Below are 17,223 nucleotides of genomic sequence, written 5' to 3'. Positions count from 1 at the left end.
GTCATAGAATAGCTGCCTTAAAATTATATGCAGGATTTTTCCATTAGGCTAAACACACGCTAGTTACACTCTAATATTGACAGGAAATTGCTGCCCTACCTAATTACAATGTTGTGCAGCAAGCATTCTGGCCTTCAGCTTTGTGTTTGAAGTTACTTTCTCTTCTCTGAATGATTCATACAGCAAAATCGTACACAGTAATATCTAAATTACTTGAATTTCAGCTTGCTAGTTGAAACTGCATGTTCTTCTTAACATGAAGGCCATGCATTAGAATCATGCTAAATTAATGTAGAACTGTTTCCAAGCAAATCACTAAGCGGTATCACCAGGAGCTTTGTTTAAAAATGTAGCTAAATTTCAATTTTCGTTACTATGCATATAAGCTGTCCTCTGACTCCTGCATTTGAACAGGTCCTTTGGTCCTCTCTGGGCTCTGCTCTGTCTATACAAAGCACTGACAGATTCAGGGATCCTAGTACTAAATTCTAAACGCTAAATTCTTAAGTATGCTTCTATGTGATTAAGCATTTACTGATCCATGCAAAGAAGCATTCAAGAACCAGTCTCTTTGTTCAGCTAAGTTATTGTGTGACACACCTTGCTTACAGGCTATTTTGTGATTATTTTGGCAGAGTCTGTGTTCGTTCCCGTTGTTGGGATGCATGTATGGTTGTAGATGGAGGAACATCGTTTGAGTTCAATGATGGGGCGATAGCTTCCATATTGATCGATACGGAGGACGCACTGTGTACTGTTCTGCTAGAAGAATGAAGGACCCTAGTGTCTTCTGCTGAAGCAACTCTGGATCCAGAGAGAACCCCTGGAGATAGACAGCACATCATAGTGCTGCATTAAGTTGGAAGTTGGCTTTTTTTGGATGCAAGAGCATTTGGAGGAAGCTTGGGATGCTTTTCATTCCTTGGGTTGGGGAAATCTTAAAAGCCTGACATTTAAGCTCTTTTTGCATCTGGTATAAAAGAAATGTATCTGAGGTCTTACCTCTAACTTCAGTGAAAATTGACATTTTTTAACCTGTAAGACAAACATGAGAGAACATCTTTTTAAAACATAGGTAGGATGGGTTCAAATATTGTCGGTAGCATTAAATATTCAGATGTACAGTTTTTTTAATAAGTGTGGGAGATTAAAAAACTAAACACCTTCACACATCTACTTTTGTAGAAAAGCTGACTGTCAAAATGTAGTGATTTGATGCAAGGATATATAGATTTTGGTAATTTCTGATGTTGGCATAAGAAATGGAAATGCAAACCTTTTGTATGCTTTTCAAAAATTTTACAACTTTGTAGTTTCATACAATTCACGACAAATTTTTTGGCTCTTCCAGTATTTTTTTCTACTTTGTAGATTTACATCAAAGGTAAAAGTCCGGTTTAATTTCTAGAAGCTCTTTTCACAAATTCAGTGAGGTAGCTCTTACCTTTGCTCTTAACTTTTGGGTAGAGAGGGACTTGAAACTGAAGGCTGTTCTTTAGCCCTTTAATAAATACAAAAAACACAGAAAATGTGTTGAAGTTAAGACATACTCCTTCCCTGAATGGACGAGCTGGCTGGCAGGTGTTCAGTCACAGCAATGTTATGTAGGTAGCTATCATGAAGAAAGATGAGGGCCTAAAGTTAAATGATTTGGAATTTTAGCTTCCGAGTTCCTTTATAACTACGGAAAAATGAGATGTGCTGGGTGCTAGTAGCTGGAGCATAAACTAATACCTATGTGGTTCCTCATTAACTTCCCCAGAAAGTTTAGTTTTCCAATCCTATGCTGAATTTTACTGATACTTAATTGGCAACTTAATTTTATATGCCTCTGATTATGTATGTTATATAAGCAACTGATTGTAGAAGAGGAAGTGACTTTTTTAGATACTGTTTTAGAGAAACTGTGAACTTTGCCCTTGGAAGTCTGTGCTGATTAACGCATAGATGAGGGCAGAATTTGACAAAATGAAGATTCCTACAGTGGGGATGTAGTACCTCTTCCGGTACATGACTTGAAACAGATGTTTTTCTTCCTGTCTACTAGGAAAAACCTATTTCCAAAAGTGAGTTTTCTTCAAACTACTTCTGAATGAAGAGACTTCTGTAACAGATGTTCTCAGGTTCAATGGGGATGTGGCCAATCAGTGTATTTATTGCCACTCACAAGTAAACTTAGCTCTACGAATGTAAAAAGTGGATAAAGGATTTTTCCCTTACACTACTTAAGTTTTTGTATTCACTCAGAAACAGAACTTAGAAGAAATGGGTTTGACCATTCCATTCAGTTCTAGGAGAAATCTGATTCTGCTGAAACTTTTTAAAAATAAGCTATCACTGTTTTGTGCACATTTCACCCTTTAAGTGTGCCATAGATTGATTTATTTGTAATATCTATGTGAGTTATCAGGACTGCAGACCAGAAGGGGAAAAGTAAAGTAACCAAATACTCTTTGAAAACTTGTCAAGTTCAGGAACTATCAGAGTAAAACTCAAAATGTCTGAAATAGTCTGCAAAATTTGCCCAAATTTGAAGATGCAAAATATTCTTTATAATGTTGGCTGCACAGAGACTAAGGTGTTGTAGTTATTCCTGATCCCTCTATAGCTAGTTGAGGATGGCGTACGTGTATCTTGTCTAGTATGCTAGTCAATTTGCTGTTAAGACTCAAAAAATAATGCCAGTAATGTTAATTTATGACTTCCTTGGACTTTACCAGTAACTGTTAGGTCAGAGATTTATTTGGTGTTAAGTATTTAGGTATTCAGAGAGTCCCTGAATACCTGCACAGAAAAATTTACAGCAGAGATCCTGCCCCTACTTATTCAGACATTTGTTCTGTAATGTTTTAAAGGAGACTGATTAGCCTGAGTTGGTTATGATGCTCATAAAGATAACTGTCATTCCTTATTCTGAATGCTAATACTAAAAAGGCAATGTGTTCAAGTCCTGCAGACCCGAAGTACAACCTGATTCAGAGCTTAAATCTCACAGTTAAGTTCCTAACCGTTACATAGCAAAATGGAAACCTGACCTACTCATGAGTGGCCTCTACTGGTTTTGTCTGTAATTAATTGTGTATCTGTTAAAGCATTTACTGGTGAATGCTTGATTTAAATAACTGGGAAGGGTCAGAGATCTATAATAGATAATCAGTAAGCAGCTACCTTTTTTAATTAAAGAACTGTAAAATCCTTTATTATGAAGGAATGCAGTACAGACAACTTACCTGGTAGACAGTGTTCTGTGACAGGACTGAGTATTGGTGTAACACTGACTTAATCTGCCTGGACTGGCACTGAACTCTGCACCTCCTACCCACTGAATCAAATCCACGGTGGCTTTATTTAGTGCCAGTCCACAATTCTGTGTTCTGCTAAACTAAACCTGTCATTCTTTGCCTTTTTTTTGTTTATACATTATGTAATAAAATTAAAAACTTAATAGATGCTTGAAGCTGTCCCTTTTTTTTTTTTTTTTTGAAATGTTTAATGTGCTCAGCTTTCTTTCATTTACTAGGAGCGGGGTTGTTTCTTTTTTTTTATAGTGGTTCCTGTGTCCTCATGTTTTATTTCAATAGATAAAATAGAAAGGATTATCTATGTGGGAATTCTTGGTATTGATTTCTTGGGGTTAACAAATAACTTTTTCAGTCAGGTAAAGGTCAGTGCTGCGCCTTACCCAGAGGACATGAATTGTGTCTGCTGCACCTGCCATCACATCCAATAAACCTGCAGTAGAGACACTTGTCTTCTTCCACCACTGAACCTAGCTAGTACTTCAGAAAACACGTTCTAGACTGTTCCTCCTAGTTAAAGCCATACTACTGTCCCTGTTCTGTTCGGGGTTTTTAAAGCACTGTACTCTATTAAATACTATGTGTATAGGTGATGATACAATGTCCTTTAAACTACATTTCTTTGTCCAATGAATATCCAATGTTCTGCTTTTTTTATTCATACCACGTGATTTGGTGGCAAATCATTAGTCATTTTGTACAGTATCACAATTCTTTAGCTCCTTATTAAATGCATGACAAGTTGTAAGGGTTTACATTGTATATAGAGAGAAGCATTACAATAGATTTAATTTTTCTCTTGAAGTAGTTTAAGACACAAATCTTAAACTGCAAACCAAAAAAGTAGTCTTCCACACAATCTGGTCTGCACTAGTACATAGACACTCCTGAACTTTTTATCTTTGGATTCAGATGGGAAGATACTATACCTATGCAACAGCCCCACAGTGATGTTACTTCAGCACTAACTTGTTACTAACTTCAAACATCCATGAATAACTTTACCACTTGCTTATTGTGTTCATGGGAACAGCAATGGCATATTCATGCCCTACTTTTGCTCATAGGGTGCAAATTTTTGCTCTAGTACTTCAAATAATGCTTAGCCTTATTCCTAGAACATTCCAGGCTCATGCAGGAGGACACTGAAAATAGAGATCAAAGTTTTATGTAAAGTAATTGCTTGTTCTTACTAATTTTTTTCACCAGTTATTCAGCTTTTCCTATCACAAAAAATTAATAAGACCGGCAGATAGTGTTGAAGATGCTGGAAGTTAAATGATACTGAAAACAAGCTAATATGAAAGAGAAATAGTTATCTCTTAATAGCACCCAGTGAAGTTCTTCCTTTCATAATTACTACAGTGCAGTTCTCTTGCTGGTCTGAGCTCTAGAACCCTTTGAGTCCTTCTGGACAGATTGGAGAGCTGGGCGATCACCAACTGCATGTAGTTTAACAAGAGCAAGTGCTGCGGCCTGCACCTGGGACGGGGCAGCCCTGGCTATATGTACAGACTGGGCGATGAGACGCTGGAGAGCAGCCCCACAGAGGGATCTGGGGGTTGTGGTTGACAGCAAGTTGAATATGAGCCAGCAGTGTGCCCTGGCAGCCAGGAGGGCCAACCATGTCCTGGGGTGCATCAAGCACAGCATTGCTAGTCGGTTGAGGGAGGTGATTGTCCTGCTCTGCTCTGCTGGTGTGGCCTCACCTCGAGTACTGCGTGCAGCTCTGGGCACCACAGTACAAGAAGGACATTAAACTGTTGGAGAGTGTCCAGAGGAGGGTGACAAAGATGGTGAAGGGCCTAGTGGGGAAGATGTGTGAGGAGCGGCTGAGGTGACTGGGCCTGTTCAGCCTGGAGAAGAGGAGGCTGAGGGGGGAACCTCATCGCGGTCTACAACTTCTTTGTGAGGGAGAGTGGGGAGGCAGGTGACCTATTCTCTGTAAACACCAGCGATAGGACCTGTGGGAATGGCGTCAAGCTGAGGCAGGGGAAGTTCCGGCTGGACACTGGGAAGGGTTTCTTCACCGAGAGGGTGGTTGCACACTGGAACAGGCTCCCCAGGGAAGCAGTCACTGCACCAAGCCTGTCTGAATTTAAGAAGTTATGGGACTCTGCACTTAGTCACATGGTCTAAATGTTTGGGTAGACCTGTGCAGTGCTAGGAGTTGGACTTGATGATCCTCATGGATCCCTTCCAACTCGGGATATTCGATGATTCTGTGATTCTTCTTCCTGCAAGATTTCTGCGACTGTACTAAGTGCAGCCAAACGACATTATTCTTTGAAAGAACAGAACTTTCATAAGAAGTTTTGATATTACATTCCTACTTCAAGTTCATAAAAGCAAGGAAAAGTACACAAAAGTTCTCTAACATGCTAAGGAAAACCTGGCAACACAACATGGACCAACTGTTGTTAGCCACTTTTACAGATGATTATTCTGAATGGACTTTCCAGCCCATACTTCCCTATTTTTCATATTTTCCTAGATCAATGCAAAAAACAGAAGTTACCTTTGTGGCATATAAAAAACTTCACAATAGCTCCTTTATACCACTTATTACTTGTATAATAAGTATAAAAATACTTATAAAACTACATTAAGGCATAAGACCAAGTTAGAACATTTTATAAAAACAGTCCTATGATTAGAGGTGCTCCATCACTTTGCTTCTCTGCATCTTCACTACACGCAGCGTGTCCATCACGTCCACCATGCACGATCATAAGCTACTAGGGGTTCTCAGTGTCAATCTACATTTGATGCCCCAAATCTCATGGTTCTTTTTAGTGCCAACAGTTGGCCTTGCAATAGTTGTAAAATGTGAACAATTGATCTTCATGTCAGGAAGCGTTTCTCTGAGGAGCTGTAGGGAGCTATCAGTCACTATTCCAAATACCTGAAGAGTCTTTAATGTTGGAATTTCACCAAGTTCTCTAGAAAGAGAGCAGTAAGAAATTGATTATTAACCTAAAAGCATATTTTGCAGTCTGTACCCAAACTACATGAATGTACTTATATTAATATTTTAGAAATAAGATCATTATTTGAGATAAATGTCCTTTCCTATTTTTTTTTAAATCACATATTCAGTTGAAACATTTTCTGTACTAATAATTCATGAAACAAGTTGGATGAATTGTGGTAAGGCACTGGCACAGGCTGCCCAGAGAAGCTGTGGATGCCTCATCCTTGGAAGTGCTCAAGGCCAGGTTGGATGGAGCACTGAGCAAACTGGTGTAGTGGAACGTGCTCCTTCTCATGGCAGGGTGGTTGGAACTGGGTGATCTTTAAGGTCCCTTCCTGCCCAAACATTCTATGATTCTATGAAATGGCTTCTTGCTGTTCTCCATCTCATGAAAATAGACTGGTTCCTCTCATTCTACTGGAATTAAATACTTAGAACAAGTAGAAGGAATTGCCCCATATAAAGTTTCAGGATGTGGCTTGGAGCACACAAGTCTCTACTTTCTAGCAGTCTCTGACTGGTGATATTTATCTAAGTAACCAGTCCTGGTTTGTTTTACTTCATGCTAAACTTTGGAATAAACTCTGAGTTAACTCCAAACTTGTCTGGCATTTGCTGCTCCACCTGGATGCATACAAGACTATGGGGCCTGATGTGGTTCATCCCAGGGTGTTCAGACAGCTGGCTGATGTCATCACAGGACCTCTCTCACTTATTTTTCAACTGCTTTGGGAATCTGGAGAGGTCCCAGTTGGCTGGAAGCTGGCAAATGGGGTCCCAGTTTTCAAGAAGGGCAAGAAAGAAGTTCCTGGCAATTACAGGTTTGCCAGTCTCACTTCAGTGCCTGCTAAGGTTATGGAGAAGATTATCCTTGGAGTTACTGAAAGACACCTGAAGGACAACGCAGTCATTGGTAACAGCAAACATGGGCTCACAAGGCAAAGGTCATGGCAAACTTAATGTCCTTCTATGACAAGATCACCCAGCTAGTTCACCAAAGCAAGCCAGTTGATGTAATTTTTCTGGTTTCAGTAAAGCTTTTGATACTCTCACAGTATCCTGGACAAAATGACCAGAATACTTAGATAAAAGCATAATAAGATTGGTGTACCATTAGTTGATGGGTTGGGCCCTAAGGATTCTTGTAAATGGGGTTACATCAGGCTGGTGACCTGTCACTAGTGAGGTTCCCAAGTGCTCCATTTTAGGACCAGTCCTCTTCAATGTATTCATAAATGATTTGAAGGTTTTTTGAGAAAGTTCGCAGATGACACCAAATTGGGTGGAGCTGTTGACTCTGTTGAGCGTGGGGAGGCCCTGCAGAGAGATCTGGACAAACCAGAGAGCTGGGCAAACACCAACAATACGAAGTTTAACAAGAGCAAGTGCCAGATTCTACACCTGGGAAGGGGAAACCCTGGTTATAGGTAGAGTCTGGGGGATGAAATGCTGGAGATCAGCCCTACAGAAAGGGATCTGGGGGTTCTGGTCAACATCAAGTTGAACATGAACCAGCAGTGTGCTCTGGCAGCCAGGAGGGCCAACTGCACCCTAGTATGGCATTGCTAGATGGTCAAGGGAAGGGACTGTACTGCTCTGCTCTGCGCTGGTGTGGCCTTACCTCCAGTATTGCGTGTGGTTTGGGTGTCACAGTATAAGAATGACATAAAACTGTTAGAGAGTGTCCAAAGGAGGGCTACAGAGAGGGTGAAGGGTCAAGAGTATGGGAAAAGCTGAGGTCCCTTGGTTTGTTCATCCCTGAGCAGAGCAGGCTGAGGGGAGGCCTCATGGTGGCCTGCAGCTCCCTCACGAGAGGAGCGGAGGGGCAGGCGCTGAGCTCTGCTCTCTGGGGACAGCGACAGGACCCGAGGGAACGGCATGGAGCTGGGACAGGGGAGGGTCAGGCTGGGGGTTAGGGAAAGGCTCTGCACCCAGAGGGTGGTTGGGCACTGGGACAGGCTCCCCAGGGCAGTGGGCACAGCACCGAGCTGCTGGAGTTCAGGAAGCGTTTGGACAACGCTCTCAGACATATGGCCAGATTTTTGGGTTGTCTTCTGGGGACTCTGGAGTAGAACTCTATGATTCTCGTGGGTCCCTTCTAACTCAGATATTCTATGATTTTATGACAGCTACCAGCAGAACAGAAAAACTTCTTCAGATTCTGAGTCTTGTTCCTCTCACAACCTCTTTCTTCTGCTCGAGCACAGGGTATTCCTCACAAGATAGTTAGAGAAGGGAGTGAGGAGAAGCAGTGCAAACCATTTTAAAGCAGTAGAATGCTGTGTTCCTATACATCCATTATTATTAAGGACTGAGCCTGGTTCCGAAGTGCCCTGTTTGTCACAAAATCCCAAAGGAAAGAACCACAGGCTTGTGCACCAAGAAAAGCTGGGCAATAAGAGGCTGTGGATTATTGCCCTGTCTAACAGTGAGAAAACTGCATCCTACAAGACTCTCAGGTCAAAAGATAGCCTTGTACTTGAGGGTGTATTCTTTAAGACCCAAAACAGGATAAAGATGGATAGATTTAATAACAAAACGCAGGAAAAAAGAAAAAAAAAAGACACAAGGACACAACTCCAAGGTGTGTTTCAGTGGCAACCAATAACTGGTAGGTGCACGCAAAAGCAAAGGAATACACAGATTCTGACACTGGTCAGCAAGTACTCTGCACTCTGTTAAGTCTTGTAAAGGAAAGTTATGCACAGCTGCGTAAAGCCTAATATTGACACTAACACTGCTCATTGTCAGGACTGGAACCTCACAAGAAGTTCCAGCAGTATAAGGGGAGACACGATGCACGTGCTGAGCAGCAAGTTCCAGTAGTACAGTCTGACACCATGGAAAGATTATCTCAGATACCTTTGGTTCCAGTCTATATTCTCAAATGTACATGATCTAGTAGTCAGGTTCTTTTTTAAGATAAGGAACTAAGTTCCTTAATAAGGAACTAAGTTCCTTATTCCGAATTTAATTAATCCTACCAGCAAGCTTTTCAAACAATACTTGCAATTCCTAGGCTGAAAAAAAAGCAAGTTTAAATTAATTTATCCTCTCTGAAGAGCAAACCAAAGCCATTAAGAGATTACTTACACTAAGGCAGCAGGTGATATTTGGTAGCATCGGCTAAGACACAGATGTTGTAGAAATATGAGTTGATGAAAATACTGGAAGCACTCAGGCTTCAACATCACGCTGTCACTGTATATGAGAACACATGAATTAGAAGTTGTCCTTTAAGTATAAAGCAGCAGTAAATTTGCTATCTCTAGAATTCAGGCTGAGAAATTTAATGAATATCAAGTTGTTTTTCTACCACTGAGATATTTTTTCCTTAAAACAAAGTAGCTCATTTCTAAAGTGTGTGTTGGATTCTGCCCTTCACTGAAGTGCAAGTGAAGCAGCAGCTGCTCTGCAGGTACACGTTCTGCAGCAGAAGTCACACCACGAAAAGGCACTTTACACATCAAGATTTCAAAGATTGTAACTGACTAGGTCAAAATATAACTTTTATTAAACGGTTCTAAGGCCATGTCAGAGCTGAATGAAATACTCACTAGGGTACCAAGCTCATAAGCTTTGTATGCCTAAATGCTTCCTTCTGTTCTACCTATTGACTGCTTCACTTGTTAGCTAATAAATCCTTTAAATATGTAACTTTTACACTAAGGGAACAAAATCTTTAAGTTAGTTACCCGCTCCAGTTTAAGCAGGTAGTAGATCTTTTGTAGGTTTAGCCTAGAAAGCATTTTTTTATGTGCAACCCTACTCAACTACGCATTATTGCTATACAGTTACTGCACAGCAATACCATTAGCAATCCCCCAAACCCTACGGACATAAGGACTAGCTGCACGGGACTTCTTACCTTAGATCTAAATGGACAAGAGAAGGACATCTTTCCACCAATGTTTTAACATCTGAAAAGAGGTCACACAGTCAGCTCATCTTTCAGTAATAAGACACACATGCTTTATAAAGCATACACATTTCCATTTATGCAGCTATTAGCAAGTAAATAGTTAATGTTGATTGTTGAGATTATTTGCCTTCCAAATCAATTGATATCTGTAGGAAATTATGTCATGGTGAAACTTAAGTAATTATGTCTGTACTTTTCTGGATGATGCCTTCAGCAGCCACAACAGCAGAAGCCTTAATTTAAGAAGACTCCAAAAATTAAGTTTCTTCCCACAATATCTGAAAGGTTGATTCACAGGAGAACATCAGATCCACTGTGTCCTGCCTATAGGACTTCAGAATTTCAAGCTACACCTTTCAATTGAGCTTCCATTTAACCATTTTTAAATTCAGAAGACAAATTATTTCGCTCCTCATGGTTAAGCCAGTGACATGAGTAAGAGTCTCTGACAATGAGAACATCAAGCTACACAGAGCAAAAAATCAGTCTTGGTGAATATTTCCAGTACCTACAAAAGAAGCCAACCAGAAGAAGATATAAAGCCTGCTGCTTTATCCCTTAGTGGGATAAAGGTTTGTCATGCTGCTATTTACCTGATATTTGTAGATTCTGTCTGTATCCACTTAAATTTAGTTGGGTTACTTTTGAAGTAACATGATTGACTGCTGCTTTGACATGGGTGGCTGTGAAGTCACACCAGGACAAGTTTAGCTCCTCCAACCTATACAAAAAATGAATAAAGAGCTGTTTGGAAGAACAATTGAAATACAAGTTTTTTTTGTCTTACAAGTATTACCTGTATACTTGTAAGACATTATATACTTATGTATAAATACCAAAACTCAAACTGTAATACACCTACAACCAAAGCTACTATATTAATGAATACAAATTTCACCATGGCAATAATTAAACACTGGAGCAGGTTGCCCAAAGAGGCTATGAATTCTGTGTTTGGAGGTTTTCGAGACCCAGCTAAAGAAATTCCTCATCAGCAGGGCCACTGATTAATTTAGACCCTGCTCTGGGCAAAGAGTTGAAGTGATCTCCCAAGCCCACTTCCAGACAGAATGATTCTCTAATATTGTAGGAAATGAGACACTCTTTTCATCTTGCTTTTGGTTGGTGACCTGAATCTATTCCCACTGAACAGATGTTCACATTGAGAGGAGAAAAAGCCTTTTGCTATTGACTATTAGCATTGGTCAGGTGACCAATTACTTTTAATTAGCATAAAATACTTTATAATTTTATATTAGCATGGGCCAGGTTGTGACCTTAACTCGACTACATGCTTGATTACCTATAGCCCATCACCACTCAGGGACAAAGTATTTGTTTTGTGTTTAGCTGCTGTGGATGTAACCCAATGACAAATGCACAGCAAACAGCACAGCCAGAGCCTGTCAACTGTTATGTAATGAAAAAAAAAATGTTAAAAGAAATTAAAAGCCTTCCCTCCCCCAAAGTATCACAGGAGAACACACAGTGACAAAGCCAACAAATGCGGTACTGTCATAAAAGAAATGATCCTAGGTTGTCCCAGCATTCCTAGCCCTGATCAGGTTTGCCATCTGCTGTGCACTGTGCAGAGACTGCCTTTATCTAAGGAGCTCGTGATCCATGCAATCAGACCAAGCAACAGAAGCATTGTCTACCCATGAGAGGCAGAGAATGACTAAGGTTTTGTCTGTCCACTATCTTGCTGCAATTTGATTAAAACCATGGTTTTGCAGAAGCAAAAATGAAGTAGATTGTCCAACATCTCACAGGAAGTCAGTGAAGATCAGGGTGTAAAACCCAGACCTACGGGAGCACAATTCAGCAACTTCCTGCTAGCAGATGGTTTAGTCTCTGCAACTTCATAAACTGAAGGATTATTCTACCACAGATGGAAGGGCACAATGTTTTCTGCCATTTATGCTGTACTCTGATTGCAAAGGCAGCTCTCAGACTACACTTTTCTGAAAACACACGCTTTCACACTTTGTGAGGATGACTTATTGCTTTCACAGAGAAAATCAAATTTCCTTGATAATCAAATGGATGCAAGTGGGTTTTCAAAACCAACAAGACATCCTTTAAGAATGATTAAGGAAGAACACGTAACTACTGATGTACATCTTTGCTATTAAAGAAGAAAATAACTGGATGGAAGGAAACGATTTATCTATTCAGCTAATCATCAACTGTTAGGCATTTGAGAATATAAACAGGCTCATAAAAAAGGTAGTAAGAGATGAGTACAGTTGGAATGATGATGGGAAGATAAAAAAGGATAATTTTTCTCAGGACTAACAGTAAGCAGGAATACCAAAAGCTGTATTTGTCTTACATAGAACAGCTGCTCAACATCAACTCCAGGGCTTCTGCAGAAAACCCTGAGCACCCACAGAGGTTTAGTCGTATCAAATTGGTATTCTTAGCAATGCTTCTGTAGAAGAAAAAAAAAAAAGTCTTGATAAAATTCAAACATTGGAACATTGTTAGAATACGTGGTAACGTTTAAGAGCGAAGACTCCAGGCACATAATTATTTGGTAAACACACAGCACTGCATTTTTTGTAAACTGACCTACTTAAGAATCACTAGGGATCTCAACTCCGTACCTGCTGCATCACAGAACAACTTGGAGAAGGACACATGTATATATTTATAAACAATGTTTAAAAAGAAACAATTATTTTCCACCATTTCCTGTGGTATCTCATTAAACAAACACCACAGCTTATTTGAGATGATTGCACCTCTACAAAAGATGAAACAATAAACTCATTTCGGAAGTCACCTCTCTGCAGGATAGAGGTTATTCCAGAAAACAAACAAAAACAAACAAAACAAAAACCACACGTTTCCAAACAGTCCTCATGAATGCACTTGCTTGCAAGACTATGGCAGACATGCAGTTGGTGACACCACGAAAAAACCTTACACCCCTGTACCTGTATTTGCACACAGGACAATAAACTTCGGTAATCAGTGCCTAATTAGTACATGATTTTCAGATGCTTTTTATCCAGCATCACAAACCAAGCAATACTGGTTTATTTGCATTCTGGTATTTTTCTGGGTGCGAGGAAAGTACCAGAAAGCTCAAAAGCAGAAAGCGGGACACCCAGAGCCTCAGCCATCTGAGCTGGGCCCTGGCACCTCTGCAATCACTTGAAGCAACTGAACAGGAGGCTGACTGCACACCCGCAGTGCCTTTCCCGTTTAACTAAAAAACAGCTCATCTGCCTTGAAGAGTCTGCAGTTTTTCAGATAGTCATTGTCAGGGTCAACAAAGTAGTGAGAAATGGTGCAAAAGCATACAAAGAATCTGGTAGGAGACTTGCTGGAACCCCTTAAAATATCAAAGAATATGTATGTTAAACACCAAGCTATCTTGCGGGCACAAAAACTAGAAAATAAAAGTAGCTCTGCTGTGCAGCCTCACTGCAGCAACAGCGAAAAGACACACAAGTCCTACAGAGATAAGAAGTTTCTTTAGGTTCCCCCTACCCTGCAGAACAGAAAAAAAAAACACCATAAATTCACTCACTCTTTTGGAGCGGGGTTTCCTCCTGACCTGATCTCTTGGATAGACAGGAAAGAGGATGCTTATCTAACCCATCAGCTAACTCTGGTGCCTACAATTGGTCATTTCAAAAGACTCCCACAAAGGGCAACTCTAACCGCATTCTCTCCCTTGCCTGCACAAAAGAGTGTCACCAAACAGAAGTTATTTACTAAGTATTCCCAAACGTATTACTCACCTGAGGATGTCATCAGAAAGCACTAGTCCCTCCAAGCTGAGATTCTCCAGTCTTTCACACCGACAAAGAATACTCTGGAGATCTGGAACAGACACTGTGCAGTTCGACAAATCCATGTGTTGAACTCGAAGAGGTCTGAAAGAGGAGAAAGGCGGGTTACTAAAATTGCATTAAAATCCAGTTCCACAAATCCCACTTATCGTAAAATACCCGATATTCTAAAAGCATGTAGAAAATTACTATGCTTCTGTACTTTAGCTACAGACTGCTCATGTTACTAAGCTTACTGGCCCTACTGCTAAGCTACCAGCCAGAACTACTGAAACTTTATCACACTGCAAGATGTATGAGGAGTGGCTGAGGTCCCAGGGTTTGTTCAGCCCCAAGCAGAGCAGGCTGAGGGGAGGCCTCATGGCGGCCTGCAGCTCCCTCACGAGGGGAGCGGAGGGGCAGGCGCTGAGCTCTGCTCTATGGGGACAGCGACAGGACCCGAGGGAACGGCATGGAGCTGGGACAGGGGAGGGTCAGGCTGGGGGTTAGGGAAAGGGTCTGCACCCAGAGGGTGGTCGGGCACTGGGACAGGCTCCCCAGGGCAGTGGGCACAGCACCGAGCTGCTGGAGTTCAAGAAGCCTGTCGACAATGCTCTCAACAGTTTGATTTTTGGGTGGTCCTTCAGGGAGCCAGGATTTGGACTTGATGCTCCAACTTGTGGGTCCCTTCCAATGTAGGACATTCTATGATTTTATCTTTGAGGTATTTACAGGATTCATTGCAACCACTGCAAGTCTATCCTGTTGGATTTAAAGTTTTTTTTTGAGCTCACATATAAAAATGCTGAAAAGACTGACAATTTTTGGTTTGACAAGAAATAACTTGCAAGTGTATGCCTGTACTTGAAATATACCTTCAAAAATCAGACTAGCTTGGTTTTAAATAACTGACTGATGAATGCAAACCTTATTTCAACCCATTCCCACCCACTGATCAACTCTTCCACTCTTCAGATACATGACAAATGCTACTACTGGTGGAGATGTTATAACTAAATATACACAGACAAAATGGGAATATATGAGACAGTTTCAGGATCCGGTACACAAAGAAAAGCCTTACTTCATGGTTTTAAACTGCGGATTCCCAATAGATGATCTTGGGCAGCGGAAAACAGTAACACCTGCAGGTAGCAACTGTCCAATTACTCCTGGCAGCAGATTTCTACAAGTCAGATCAAGGGTCTGCCAGAGAAATTCATCAAACCTAAGGAGCAGAGTTTTACTCATTAGTTAGCAAGGAAGGGTCAGAACTGTGAGTAGAACCATACAAAGTCTTCACTGCCACAAAAGACTGAGAGGAGGGAAAGTCATTTAATAAAATTTAATACGACTAAACTATTTGAGTTGGTTTTGATTACATATACTTCTAATCCACAAACAGAATAAATTGAATTACATACGAATAGGCATGATTAAAACCAAATAATTTATCAATATGTGGAAGCAAACAAAGTTCTTAGCGCTGCATGATGATAAGTAATACTTACGAGAGACAATGCCATCTCTTACAAATCATGGAAACTTTCAGCAGGTCGTTTAGAGGCAAATATGCAAAGATTGCCAATAGCAGTTCATCTGGAAGTGCATCCCAAGAAACACCTTTAGGGAAAGAGTGAACACATTCTAATTAAGGCTGGCTTATTTTTGCCTGCTAATCAGATGCCTCCTTTGGCTTGGTTGTCAGACGCAGCACTGCTGTCTGTCTGTCTCTGGGCTGTACATACATCACTACTCAGAACCCTTTCAGCTCTTCATTGAAGAAGGACCCTTTAGGAAACAAGAGCATCTCGACCACTTCCTTTGTATTCTAAGGCCTGTACACTTCCTCAAATGCAGGAGAGGTATGACAAGTCTACAAGGTCACCTCAGAAATAAAGAACTGAACTCGTCTCCTTTATTTCCCCTACTGAAACACCCACCCTCGCTATACACATCAGGCTCCCAGAAGGGGGCCCAAGGTGAGGTGTACATTTGCACGGTACCCAAAGCAGGCAGGCAGCACAAAGTGCTCTTTGAAACACCCACACTGACTGCCACCCCCCATGAACTGTATGCAAGGCTGTGGTGCAATTCTGACTTGTAAGGAGCTGATGCGGAGCTCCAGAAGGCGCTGCTGTTCACCTGGGAAAGCTTTCTGGATTGTGGTGCTCACGAACAGCTTCCTGTGACCCACCACTCGCCCTCACTTCAAAGAGGGGCCACCTGAGGACACTCCCGCCGTTCACACAGCAGCCTTGTGTCTGCACAGAGCTCTCTAGCTTGCACTAGGTAGTGGTGACAGGCTGAAAACCCGTTTTGATACCAGGGGGAGGCCCAGGAGCCTCACACCCCGTGCCTGCAGCCCTCTGGCAGGGTCCCGAGCAGCGCCCACGGCTCAGCTCCAACAGGATGGGTACGGCTGCTGCCCCTCCACCTCCCTTCATGGGTGCAGACGTGCAAACCCACATCCTTCACTCTCCAGGGCTCAGCCTCTCGTTTCTGAGAAGTTTATGCGAAAATATCGAGCCCCTGGCTTCAGGATCAGAGCAGGGGCGGCAGCACGGGCTTTGTAGGCGGCGGTGCCAGCCGTGCGGGTTACCTGGCTCTGCCTCTCGCAGCAGCCGAGGCCTGCGCACGATGACGAAGTCCTTCTCCTTCTCCTTCACCTTCTGCTTCTTGTGCGGGGAGCAGGCGGCCACCAGCAGCTCCTGCGGGGTGTTCTCGCTGCCCAGCCGCTCCTTCCTCAGCACCGACACCCCCATGCCCGACAGCAGCTCCGCCGTCCTGCCCGACTCCCAGTCCCAGGCGAAGCCGGACGAGACGTTGCTGCCGGAGCTGGGGATCTCCTGAAGATGTTTCCTGAGGGAAGAGGGGAAAAAAATAAAAAATAAAAAAAAAATAAATAAAATAAAAAGAGAAAATAAAGAACAAAAAGAAAAGGAGCCGCACCGCCAGCCCGCCGCGGGCGTCCGCCTCAGCGCGGTTCCCGCCGCCTCCCTCAGCCCCTAGCGCGCCGCCCGCGCCCCGCGAGCACGCGGCGCCCGCCCGCACCTCTGCATGGCGGCGGCGGGAGCGGGAGCGGCACCAGCAGCAGCGGCGGCGGCGGCGGCGGGAGCCGCGGCAGGACAATGTTGCTCCCGCCACAGGCGCGCGCGGCGCCCCGCCGCAAAGCCTCTCGGGAGTTGTAGTCCGGCGGCGCCTCTCTTACGCCCGCCTCCCTCCCCTCGGGGCGGGGGCCGA

At 42.4% G+C, this 17,223-nt stretch overlaps 2 protein-coding genes across 4 annotated transcripts in view; one reads left to right on the top strand and one right to left on the bottom strand.

Annotated features, from left to right (window-relative positions):
* Positions 1-1,861, top strand: part of NADK2 (NAD kinase 2, mitochondrial) — a 31,551-nt gene extending 29,690 nt beyond the window's left edge. For both annotated transcript variants that reach the window (XM_084503779.1, XM_084503778.1), the window contains exon 12: positions 636-1,861. In XM_084503779.1, coding sequence (XP_084359905.1) covers positions 636-774 — 139 coding nt within the window. In that variant the 3' untranslated portion in view covers positions 775-1,861. The remainder of the gene's footprint in view (positions 1-635) is intronic.
* SKP2 (S-phase kinase associated protein 2) lies at positions 996-17,169 on the bottom strand. Of its 2 annotated transcripts, none has more exons than XM_084503780.1 (10): positions 17,035-17,169; positions 16,583-16,842; positions 15,492-15,603; positions 15,065-15,208; positions 13,951-14,085; positions 12,531-12,629; positions 10,789-10,916; positions 10,142-10,193; positions 9,367-9,474; positions 996-6,241 (listed from the first exon to the last, which is right to left on the bottom strand). In XM_084503780.1, exons 1-10 carry the CDS (start codon positions 17,040-17,042, stop codon positions 6,028-6,030), a joined length of 1,260 nt encoding a protein of 419 aa, XP_084359906.1. In that variant the 5' UTR covers positions 17,043-17,169; the 3' UTR covers positions 996-6,027. The 2 variants fall into 2 exon arrangements, with proteins under 2 accessions (XP_084359906.1, XP_084359907.1); XM_084503781.1 differs by having other exon boundaries at positions 16,933-17,082.
* Between the last annotated feature and the right edge of the window lie 54 nt (positions 17,170-17,223).

Source organism: Aythya ferina (assembly GCF_964211825.1).
Source record: "Aythya ferina genome assembly, chromosome: Z".
Classification (NCBI taxonomy): Eukaryota; Metazoa; Chordata; class Aves; order Anseriformes; family Anatidae; genus Aythya; species Aythya ferina.
This window is presented reverse-complemented; position numbering and strand designations above follow the sequence as displayed.